The sequence below is a fragment of the Anarhichas minor genome, unplaced genomic scaffold (genome assembly GCF_050575085.1).
Source record: "Anarhichas minor isolate MPS153535 unplaced genomic scaffold, ASM5057508v1 ptg000087l, whole genome shotgun sequence".
In the NCBI taxonomy this organism is placed as follows: Eukaryota; Metazoa; Chordata; class Actinopteri; order Perciformes; family Anarhichadidae; genus Anarhichas; species Anarhichas minor.
The window spans coordinates 2,998,318-3,010,641 of NW_027466533.1; the positions used below are offsets into that span (position 1 = coordinate 2,998,318).

General features: G+C 43.2%; 1 protein-coding gene across 15 annotated transcripts in view; it reads right to left on the reverse strand.

The window, feature by feature from the left end:
• The window catches only part of mycbp2 (MYC binding protein 2), a 64,499-nt gene that overhangs the window by 42,154 nt on the left and 10,021 nt on the right, over nt 1-12,324 (reverse strand). For all 15 annotated transcript variants that reach the window (XM_076081820.1, XM_076081817.1, XM_076081822.1 and 12 more), the window contains exons 4-15: nt 10,253-10,406; nt 9,851-10,047; nt 7,783-8,025; nt 7,098-7,169; nt 6,681-6,777; nt 6,489-6,562; nt 3,585-3,723; nt 3,290-3,366; nt 1,116-1,320; nt 835-999; nt 529-687; nt 187-391 (exon numbers count right to left, since the gene is read on the reverse strand). In XM_076081820.1, coding sequence (XP_075937935.1) covers nt 187-391; nt 529-687; nt 835-999; nt 1,116-1,320; nt 3,290-3,366; nt 3,585-3,723; nt 6,489-6,562; nt 6,681-6,777; nt 7,098-7,169; nt 7,783-8,025; nt 9,851-10,047; nt 10,253-10,406 — 1,787 coding nt within the window. The remainder of the gene's footprint in view (nt 1-186; nt 392-528; nt 688-834; nt 1,000-1,115; nt 1,321-3,289; nt 3,367-3,584; nt 3,724-6,488; nt 6,563-6,680; nt 6,778-7,097; nt 7,170-7,782; nt 8,026-9,850; nt 10,048-10,252; nt 10,407-12,324) is intronic.

Sequence of the window (12,324 nt, forward strand, 5' to 3'; positions counted from 1 at the left end):
GGTAGGACACAGACGGACAAATACATTCACATTATGAGAAACAATATAGCCAAAAATGTGTTAAAAAAAGATCCTCCCCCAAGATCATGTGCACATTTTCTGTCTCTTGACAGTACTTGGTCATTGATAAATGTAGGTGCTGTACAGATACTGTAGTTACCACCTTCAGTTTTCTGTGCTTCTTACCCTCCTGGTACTCTGTCCGGCCGTCCGCTGCTGACACAGCTGGCACCGTAGCCGGTGCAGTCTCCGCACACTGTGCACACCATGCACTGGTCCAGCTTCCACTTGTGCATGCCCGGCTGGCACATCATGCTCTTCTCTTCCTTCTCTTCCAGCTCGTCCTCCAGGTCCTCATCCATGGCCGTGGCCATGCTCTCCACACCGAACGCTACAATAAACACACACACACACACGGGAAAGACATCAAATTGAGCGCAGTACAAAGACAATGTGCGTTTATGTAAGACACAATATACAGTATGTTGTCGTTTGGATTTGTTTGTGTGTGTTTGTCCATCTGTTCACCTTTCCCTGCCTGGTTCATGGATCCAGTGTCTCTGCCACACTGGCCCTTGTTGTTCACCCCAAATGTCCACACTTCACCACTCTTGGTCAGAACACAGGTATGGGCCTTGCCCATGGCAACCTGAGTTACAGAGTGACCTTTCAGGTCCGTCACCTGGCCTGCAGACGAGAAAGTAATGATTATAAAGAGATTTTAGAAACTGAGAAATATATTAAGATCTTTCTAAAATGTCTTTATCAAAGAAACTACTGAAATATCTCAGAGAAACTGAGGTTGAAGAAACAGCCCTGTCCCAGTCAACTCACAAGTGCTGTCACTGTAAATAGCATCTTTGCCAAACATGTAGAGCTCTCCGTCCTTGGTGACGATGCTGCTGCTGCCGTTGTTACACGCTGTGTGCACCGCTGTCTTGGTCTCTAATTTGATCATCTTCTTGGGCTTGTAGGGTTTGGGCTGTCTGCGGCTTTTAGCTGCAAGGGAAAACAACAGACATCAACGTCAGGAGTTCAACTGAGGGGGCTTTGATTCAGCACTTAATAATAAAATTAATTTTTAAAGGTTTGCCCAAAGTTTGAAATTGTCTTACTGGACTCTCCGTCCTCTCCCTTGCTGGCAGAGCCTGTAAAGAACACGCTTCCGTCTTCGGCCACCAGCAGTGCATGAGAGCCATCGTGGCCGACCGAGAACTGAATGATTTTGGGAGACTTTGTAACGGGCAGTTCCACCCATTTCCCTGCTGAAGGGCCACCCTGCTTTATGCCCAGGCTCTGGTACTTTCCGGTGTAGTAAATCTGCAAGGGGAAGATGAGAAAAGAAGTTCAGGACCAAATTGTCTTACAGTGGTTATTTTTGGATCCACAGTATATCCATTTGTTTGCACTATGCTGTGTCAAAAGCTTAATCTGGGTGAATTTTTTTTTGGCAGATGGCCCGGAATCTTGAATTGGGACAGCCGACATCCCTGCCGCATCAACATGGGCTGTCCCGAACACAATTTTAGCCATCAGTTGCCTCTCACTCTTAACTCAGGGAGTCAGTCGGTAAGAAAAATAAGATTTACGATTGCTAGAAAAGAAAAGTGTTTGAAAAAAAGTTTGTGTCGGAGTCACAACTTGCTGCCATTGCGTCATTGAGCCCTGGTGAGGCCGGTGCATTAAAACAGTGGCGGGAGTTGTCAACGATGACAACACAAGCTGTCAAACTTTCCTCAAACTACCGGTCATTATTTACTCATATTGTACTTTATTTCGCGATTATTGTCCAACGAGAGCTGAGGACAAAATTTGGATTTCAAAGATTTTCCTTTTTATTGAAATAAAAATGAAAACAAAATGAGAAATAATTACATCATATGAATGACAATGGTTGCTAGTCCATAAAAACCCATTTCCTCACACGTAGACCTATAAACAAATAAATACAAATACTGTAGCCATAATATGTCAACATAAAATAAGAGACCTGGCTTTGTTGAGACTGTCTATCCATCTACTTCAGTCTCTCAGCGCCGCACCCACACCCGCACCTGTCTGAGAATAACTCATAATAATTCATATTGATGCGTAATGAATAGTGTTGGAATACTATTTCATATTTCGTGGGCTACAAGTTTTTTACATTGTGGTGCTACGTTTACAAATGCTGCTGGAAAAGTTTTTTTTTATTTTTAACTCAATAATCATAGCTCAAATCATCTGACATTCACTTGATGATAATATGTAGAACACACAGTAGCTTGTTAATAAACACTGGGCCTTTGACTCTTTCCTTTACACCAAATGTCTGGCATAATTTCCAACCCTAACGATGAGCGAACTTTGTGCCAAGATGCAAGTCAGCTGCTGCTATTTTTACCCATCCAGCCAGTCTGGGTTAAGGTATTCTGCAGATAAAGTGTGCGGTGAGATTAGGCCTCCACACAGACACAGAAATGTGCAACAGGTGACTGCCCTGGCCTGCTATCTACAGATGAGGCCCACTGCACCACACCTACAGCACAGACACACCCTCCGCACACCCCAACAAACTGCATAGCTAGCATGCTCGTCTAAAATAAATGGGACTTATCTCAGTAGGCCCAGCCACTGCCTACAGTGATTGGGCCTCCTGACAGACTCGGTCTGAGTCCATGACCAACCGCAGTCTTAAGCTTTGTTTATACTCGCGCGTGGCGGCGTAGCGTGAACCTCCGCAGATGGCACGCGATCAACGAGCATGCACAAAGGTGTTTATGCTCAATGCGCTGTCAAAGCTACTGCTTAGCTGGGTGAAATACTTCCATTTACTCAAGCAGAGAGGTCACTGTATCGGCTAAACATTCATATAAAAACTAACAAGGATTTGGTCCAGAGCACAATAAACAATACTTAGACCACAAGACATCTCCCAAAAAAAATACAGCTCCCTCATTATGTTTTATTTAAAAGGGCCCCCAAATATATCCAAAACAAGAAGAGATGTCTTATTGTTGTGCTTTAGTTTAGTGCAGTCTGACCTAGGAAAATCTGACTGCAGCTAACTGCATACAGATGTTATGAGACAAAGGGAATGTTTTATACGATGGGCTTCATGTGGCCAGTGTGACGAAAGAAGGAAGGGAACGCATGCAGAAACACAATTCATTTAGAGCTTTTTCACTACGTTCCCCCTCTAAAGTGTCATTAGCAAGACGAGAGCTGTAAAGAGCTCAACGGTTCAATCTGAACCAACGGTCCTTTTCTTTGTTAAACTATTTAGGCAGATAGGATTTTTCACACTCACCTTTCCTGAGGCGGTTTTCATCAAAGCAAACTCCCTGCCCGCTCCAAGCAACGCTGCCTCTTCATCAAAGCCTGTGCCTGGGACGACAACATTTAGACACAAATGCACAATGACACAAGGTTGGAAAGAGTGATTTGTTTTTCTTCTTCTTTTTTTTTAATTCAATGTGTTTCGAACAATTTCTGACACATTTGCAACCTTGTCGACACAAATGTCTTTAGCAGGTATACGTATGCATATAAAAAATCCCAAACCCACAGCCTTACACAGATATAAGTATATTTTCATCACTCACTGATGATGTGCAGATCCTTCTCCAGGTCGAACAGAGAGATGCCGCAGGCATGCAGACATTTCCTTGCCAGCTTCAGCTGCAGTTCCTGCTGCAGGGCCGGGTCTGAGCTCATGGTATAGATCCGCACCACGAAACCATCCTGCAGGAGTCGGGGGCCGACAGGATGAAACGCGGTTCAGTTTCATGACTCAATGTTGCTACAGTGTGGCACTTAAGAGTCCAGCTAACAATCTTAGGAAACAGGAAGTCCCTTAATGAAAACACATCCCCACTTCAGCTCCCTGAATTTGAGCAAATCAAGCTCTTAAAGGAAAAGTTCAAACTTTTGAGAAATAAATTACTCATTTCTTTTCTTGCCATGTATGCATGTATGTTACTCACATGTATGTACACTAAATATGAATATTTACTGCAAATAAGTATATTTCCTATATTTCTTTAAATCACAATAATGTGTGATACCCTGAGGACATGAAACACTTGACTGCATGACTTTAGTGGGGAATGAGGTAATTCACTACATATGCGTTGGATAGGCACACTCCTTACTGGAGTCATGGATAAGTCTGTCAACTGGTGCTCCATTTATCCTAACAACACCATGAGGTGTGATCGATCCACAACTCACAACACTTGTAATTCGTTACCCATGTTGAACTGAACCACTGCTAGGCTGATGTCGTTTGTTTTCTTCCGCGGAAGGATCACGTGACAGGTCAGGGAAGGACGCGTCGGGGCAAACGTGGGTGTCCTAGTCATTGTTTTCAGAGGTCTTCTTTTCTGCACGTCCAGATTTTAAAAAACGCAACTCGGGAGTTTTCAAACTAAAACAGCTCTGCCAGTGTTTTCAAACGTCTCCGTTTTTAGGGGTTCTGAAATGCCGGGGTAGGATGGACGCGAGGCATCGGCGTAGCAAAAGGATGCAGCCTCGGACTCAATGCAGGGCAAACAGACGATGCAGCTGCCAGAGATGTGGGCTAGTCAGACTGTAGGGTTCGTGGCTGAAGGGGGGCAATTTACGAGGGGGGGAGTAAAGAGAGGAACACAACAAGGAAATAATTGGGAGCAACAGAGGTGTAAGAAAAGATGACGGGTAGCGTGGGGATGGTCTCGTTTCCACAGTGTGGTAATGATGACGCACTCATCTATTGTGCTTTGATTCCTGCAGAGCAGAGCACATGTGCCACTCACATCATTAAATAAAGCGCCTCTATCCTCTGGCCAGTATACCCATTGACTTTTCCTCCCTCCCTACATGTTACCTTCTTCCTATCTCCTTGACCTCCTATAGTTCACCCACATCACCCTCTTCCCAGCAATCTGAAACCCCCTCGTTGTGTGAATCATGTGGTTTTCCTCAACCGTTAAGTGGTCTCTGCTGTGGTTGCATTTGCTGGCTGCTCAGAAAAAAATAAAATAAAATGCAGCTTCTGAGAACTCCCCCTCCTCCCCCATAAAATATCCCCCCTATCCCTTTGATTAGCCTAGAGACTGCTATCAGGCTAACTGCGACGGCAGCTATATGGATTCCACATCTTCCCCTCCCCCACTCACATTACATAGTGCTTATGCAGATAACTGCTTGAGAGATTAAGCTCTCTGGAGAATACCCACATCTGGTGCCACACCCACATATAGGCATCACACACGGACACAGCTACACCCCCCCCCTCCCCCTCCCTCAGTGGCACAGCTGAGAGCAAGTGAGGCTGAGGCCTCCATGGCAGGGGAAGTGACAGATGCTTCACGGGGCAGCACAAGAGAAACAGCTACCTTATTTTGACTAACAATGAGGGGAACGCGCATTGAATGAAAGCTCACAGAGTTGCACAAGATGAAAAAGGTGACAATTGAAGAGCAGGAAAGGGTTTGATAGCACTAGTGTGTATGTGTATGTGATCGATGAATGGCACCGTAAACATATGGTCTCTGCATTTATTTTGGTACGGACAACTGCTCACAAACGCTGACGATAGAGATGGACTCTAACAGCCTAGAATTTACAGCGTAACAGATTTGTTTGTCACCCGCGCGTCTAATGCAACAGATACCTTATGCGTCAGTCTTTGCAGCTGTCCACACCGGCGTCGTGGAGGCTCGCATCTCAGCTGCATCTCAAGGGCCTAACCGCGACCTGTATTTACGGCTAGTGTTTTTGTTATACACGCTCAAACACGAGGTTGATTCCCAATAAAACACTGCTACTTTGCTACAAATCTACTACATATTTAATGATTCGATTATTTCATGATTTTAATTTTGATTACTATACTTTTATCATATTATCTTTCTTTATAGTTATCCAACCTTGTTCTTTGATTACATTGTTTTTGATGGAAAGTTTTATGATTTATTGACGTTTATTTATTGATTCTGTATCGTTTGATGTGTAAAGCGTTTTGAAAAGTGGTACACAAATAAAAGTGCTCTTTAAAGTTTCAGACCAACAAATTGCTTTTGTAAACGCTAATGTTAGCCTTTGGCTATGTGATGAAGGTTAAAACATGAAAGTAGTGTCAAATCATGAAAGAATATTACACATCAGTGTTAATAGAAAGATAAATCAGGACAATCAGACAGTGACGCGACCCGACGCCTGCCGTCTAGACTCGGGGGGGCAAGTCAATGACGATTCATGACTTTTTCCAGACGCGACTCACAGGCCGGACCTCTGACATGGAATCTAACAATCCTACAGTGAATAATAAAGTCAGCTCCTTCCACCATGGTACCAGCGGACATGGGCAGTACAGGGTTCAATTACACATGTAAAGAAAACTGTGTGAACTTCCCCCAACTGATACCGATTCAATTTCACATTAAAAACGTTGTTCTATTAAAGTGCCTCAGAAAGATGATGCATGTTATTGTCATGGTGATGAAGAGCAGGAACATTAGACGTACGTCTTTGCAGGCTGCTATCTGGTTGATGTACTCTCCGTCTGTGAAGATGATGTTCTGTCCGTCTGAATGTTGACCTGCAAAGAGAAACAAAGTCAATTGTATCTTGTTAGTTGGAATTTAAATAACTTCATAACAATGAAGGGTGTTTTTTTTTTTCTGTAAACAAGCCGAAAAAAGTGTTTTTCTTAGAACCTGGCATGGTGACAGTCCCCTCGTGCTCCAGAGTCTCAGGGTTGATCTTGATGGCCGACATCGTGTGGTTACTTGTGTCCCGATACAACAGGTACCCCTGAAGACACAAAAGAAACACTGCTGCTGATCGAACGTCAGTAAGGACTATTTCTAACGGAGGCCTTACAGCTTGCTTTCACATATTGTTGATAACGATGAAGATGATACTGTACTTTAACAACACCAGGATTCATAAAAACACAGTTTACAGTTGTTAAGATTCACGGGACCAACACTAAACTAAGCACCGGCTACAAATAACCAACATCATTTAAGGATGGAGGTTAAGTCCAATTTTTTGCACACTCGAAGCCTTTTTCAAAGCCACTTCACAGAAATGTATGTGCGGAGCATCTCGATGAAAGCTCCACTACCAACCTGAGCAAAGCCCAGCCACGACCTCTTGTCCTTCCGGTTCCTGGTACGAGACGTGGAGTTGTACACGTGGCCCTGTGAGACATTGATGAGACATTGATGAACACATGAGCAGACGACCACAGACACTGACATACCTTTAATGTTAAAAATAAAAATGTTTTATTTAGCACGCATTGGAGTCGTCACCCTCTTTAAAGTGAGAGTATTGTGTTATAAAGCAGAGTTATGGCTGCCTAGTAACAGTGCTCTCTGCCAGAGGCCATTATGTTATTTAGCCTCATTTATATAAAAATAATAGACAACACCTGTCAGTATAAATACAGTTCAACAGCAACACAAACTACATCCTCCAAAACGTCCATTAAGTCGAATCAACACATGCAAAAAACTGATTATAATCTTCAAGAATTTAGGATTTACAGCTGGATTAGAGTACATTAGTTTCAGCCTGGTGTACCTAATAAACTGGCGACAGAGTATATAGTTGCTAACCCATGCATCGCTAAAATGTGAACATTTCCAAAGCCAAGAACAGCAGTCCTCCTTATGAATTGATTCATTTTTATCGAAATATTCCAGTTTACCCGTTTATGTCTTTTAAGAATAAAGAGAATTCTCTCAAATTTAGGAGACACTGTGGTTGTCACATTACAGTTCGCGACATGCAGCTTCGAGTGTCCCGTACCCTGACGGTGCCACTGTATCCAGAGCCCACTTTGTAGAGTCCGTCCTTGCAGAGCAAGTACAGGAAGGAGCCATCGGTCTGCAGAAGGCAGCGCTCGTCCTCGTCGATGGCCACCTCCTTCAGGGTCCACTTGTTCATGAGGGCAGCGCGCTTGATGCCGTTCCCGAACCAGTCCTGGATCTGGATCTTTCCCACCAGGACTGCCTGTACGCTCCTCTGTAGGGCATTGAGTATGGTGGGCACCTGGTGAGATTGGAGAGACAAAGGACAGGGGGTGGAAATTAGCAGAAGTGCCAACCTCTAATGGGACATCATGGGGTGTGTTTTGTGGGGTAGACCACGCACCAGACGGCTTTGCTGCCGACTGAGTCAAATCCATTCATATTTGCTCTCTTTGCTCTGCGTTTTCACACAAACACATTTCTCACATCCTTTATAAAAACCACACACCGCTGGTCTCACCGTTCACACACGTGCAAACAAACATGAACACACCGACACGTACAGCACATAAGCCCACACTTCCCGCCTGCCTGCCTGCCATTGTGATGATTCACAGTCCAGTCTGTGGGGGATAAATGTGTGAGGCTCTCTGCAGCCTTGGTCAGGCGTAGTAATTTTATCAGTATGCAGATAAAGGGTGAAATATTTGAATGGACATAAAGCATTCCCACAAAAAGAAAACATGCTTACAGTTGAAAATACTCCTAAAATCTTAGAAAAGCGGTTTTGATATGACGTAGAAGACATTACAAAATAAACTGAGTATGAAACAAAGAGGCAAGCTAGAGATTAAACTGGCGTCAGAATGCTGTGCAGGGTAGAGTCAGAGCGGCCTGACATTTTCTAAAACTCAATTTGTGCCGTCCAGAGACTGTGCCGAGTCTCTCTGCTCAGAGGAAGTGCATGGCGGAGCCAGAGGTTATTTTAGCCTTCTACAGTGCACTGTGGTGATCTGAACGTGAATGGATAATAGAGATGTGCACATTTCCCAGTAGAGCTGGTTTAGACATGACAAAAGGTAATTCAGTTAAATTGAATCCGGGATGTGAGAAAAGCACAAGGAACCACTGCCTCAATTGCTGGTTTTCTAACAGGTACAAACACAATGTATGAGGGGTCCAGACCTGTTACAGAAGTCATGTGACATTAGTCTACTGTTATACAAACTTTAAGTGTTTCCCAATGGGTTGTATATTTCATTACTTTGAAGCCATTTTGAGTTTGAAAACCTTATAAATTACACTTAAATTACACAATTATGTTGACATAATCCCGTTTGACTCTGCAATTCAAATTATAAGATAATATAATTTTATATGTATTCACATAGCCTAACAGTGTCACCGTTAATTTAAATTGGCTATTCATGCTATAGTAAAACACTACTATATCAATATGCTAAATAATTTGACATCCTCTTGTTGCAGTTATCATTTTTCATATGGAACCATTACGGAACCACACAGCATTAACAGCACTCGTTATTTTTCCACATTCCTCGCCATTAAGGTCCTTTAATTCTGCTATTTAAAATGATGGACTTTCCTTTATGGATCTCTGAAAGTAGGACTTCAATAAAAGTCATATGCTGCAGGATGCGTAGCCTTATATGGTATTGTTGGGGCGTTCATTATGCTAATTCACAATTCTCACGAACGCACAGGTGGCATTCGTCACGTTTATGTTGGTCATTTACACAGTTATCTAAAGTTAGAAGCGTTGAATCTGACATGGCACAGACAGTTTAGATACACAAAAAGGTTCTTGCATGAGGTCCATTGTCATTCCAGCTTTGTGCTTCATCGAATACAAGCATCAGGAACACCTGGGATTCTTCTTGCAAGATAAAAATGTCTGTTCAACGCAAGATAGCGATCTGAACAGGTGATCAGTGCAAAAGTAAGATGTTGACGCAGATGCTAAGCCAAGCACAGTTTGGACTGACTCACAGGTATCTTCTTTCATCATGTTGGTTTTCATATGAACGCCAGTGGTGCAGAAATAAAGATGGAGAACACAGTCCTATTGTCAAACGCAGTCTGATTAATCAAAATTGGTTGATTACCTGTATCGTCTGGCAGGCGTGGCTGCCGTTGTTGGTGAGGATGGCAGAGACGGCCTGCAGGATTTTGCCGGTGTCTCCCCAGGCCACCACCAGGCTGAAGAGGCAGGCGCAGGACAGAGCGGTGATGGCCTGTCCCGTCGGGTCGTTGGGCCCCGTGCTCCGGACCGTGGTCTCCAACAACAACTGGAAAAGAGACTCTGAGGGAGGCGCACAGGTGGAGGGCAGGTTAGACGTCAGTGAAAAGGGGAAAAAACGGGAGTGCTGTGTGTAAATCAGGCTGAAACACACAAATTGCAAAACAACTAACTAACTACAGTCTTAAAATGACCTTTAGGTTGCAACAACATATCTTTGACAGGGTCAACGAAACCTTTGAAGCGTCACAAACATGCTCCGCCTTACCCAGCACATCAGGAGGCTCGGTCTGAAAGCCCTCGGGCTGCTGTCCCTGCAGCATGTCCAACAAGGCCTGCAGGCTCCGCAGGCACAGCGAGGGGTGAGAGAACCGAGTCTCTTTTATCAGCTCAAACACCCCGCACAGCCCGATGCCAATGATCTGCACCGCACACACAGAAAGAAGCACATTTTCTGTGAGCTAAAGAACACCGTGATGTCGAACTAAAGCCCGAGTCTTGCTAGAGTAGCAGGCTTTAGACAGCAAAATGAGGATGAAACACACTGACATTCTGCATACATGTAGAAAACAATCTTTTGATCTGCTAAATAAAACAGAACTGATGAAGAAAGAGGATTGAGGTTTTCTTCTAATGATATGTCCTCATCATCCTACAGTTAAACAACCTACATTAAGCTAGGGTCCCAAGTATGTACAGTTACTACTGCTGGCTTCAACATCCACTACTAACATTTTGTGTAACAGACCCACGGGAGAAGGCAGGCTGGAGAAGGCGTTTGGCCTAGAAAAGGATCAGTGTGGCTCGTTAGTGAATCAAACTATGCTCCAATGTTTCCCTCCGATCTCACTGATAATGCCAAGTGGAAAAGTTATGACAAACCAATACCAAATGCCAAAAACTGAATAGATATAGATGAACACATACGTGATAGATATTCCTGATCTTTAAACTTGTTAAATGTATGAAAGTGAAAAACTTTTTCAAGGCTTTCAGGCACTCCGTCAAATTAAATCACCCTGACATATTATATCAGTAGCCATTGACATTTGTCCGGATGAAATAGGAACTTTCCAGTTAACACAATGACGACTGTAAGTTAAACCATTCCAGTATTTACCTGTAAACCAGTATGTGCAGCGAGCACACAACACAAGACACACATTGCACACACACATACATAATTATTATATCACTATTGAAATACTGTGGCACTGTAGCACGGTTAGTCCTGTTGGAGTGAGCTTATTAAATAGAACTGATTTCCTAAATCAGTTCGATTGTGAATCACAAGTTCCCAATTAGAGTCGATTTCCAATGATGATTTGATTTCTTCTCAAACAGGGATATTTCAGTAACGGTTTAGCTTGGATATCAAAGAGATTCTCAGAGAATTAAGGCTAGGAATTGTACGAGGAACCCTCCAACCTGGTGCATTATTAAAAATATTAATGCTTAAGAATTAATCCCAAAGCAGTTCCATTTATGTACTTCTTATTTAACATGAACACACTACAGCAATTAAGTGCAACTCAACAGTCTCTTGTGGTATTTCCACAATATCAATTTAGCACATCTTAAAAATAACTTTGCTTATTTCCAGCTCTCCTCTGTCTTTACATTTTTAAATCCGATATGCAACCGGACATCTGCCTTTAGGCTTAGTGCTGGTTTCAGTAGAGCAGCTTGACATCCCGACTGTTGGAGACAACAGTGGGACTTGCAAATGTAACCCAGTTTTGTTTTGTTTTGCAAATGATCATGATGTGAAACTGATGAATCGGTCCCACCCGCACCAACACGCGGTTTTAGTGCTGGCGTTAATGGCAGTCATTGTGTGCTTAAAAAGTGACAATTCTGATTCATAACACAATGCTAATATTGATTTTGCAAGTGCAACTGAAGGTAGACACTACACAAGCAATCCTAAACAATTAACGTCATCGAATTGGATAGCTGTGATTGCGTATTACCTCTGGCCAGCACACACAAGAGAGAGGGAGAGAGAGACAGAGAAAGACAGATGGAGAGACAGAGAGACAGAGAGAGAGAGAGACAGAGACAGAGAGAGAGACAGAGAAAGAGAGAGAGAGAGCAGCCCCAGTTTGCAGCGAGCAATTCATCATTACAGTTCGATTAGTTAAAAATATAGTACCTTTATCGTGGTAGCCCATAAGACTCAACCGCACAATTTATTATTTGGTGTCTCCATTTATTAAAAAGCGCTATTTCACCAAAGCATCGATAATACAGCTAAACTATAAAAAAATATGAATGTGTCGCCTTGCATGTCCATTAATTGGTGCTCCTACAACTTTTAGTAGGAAGCCGACAGCTCTG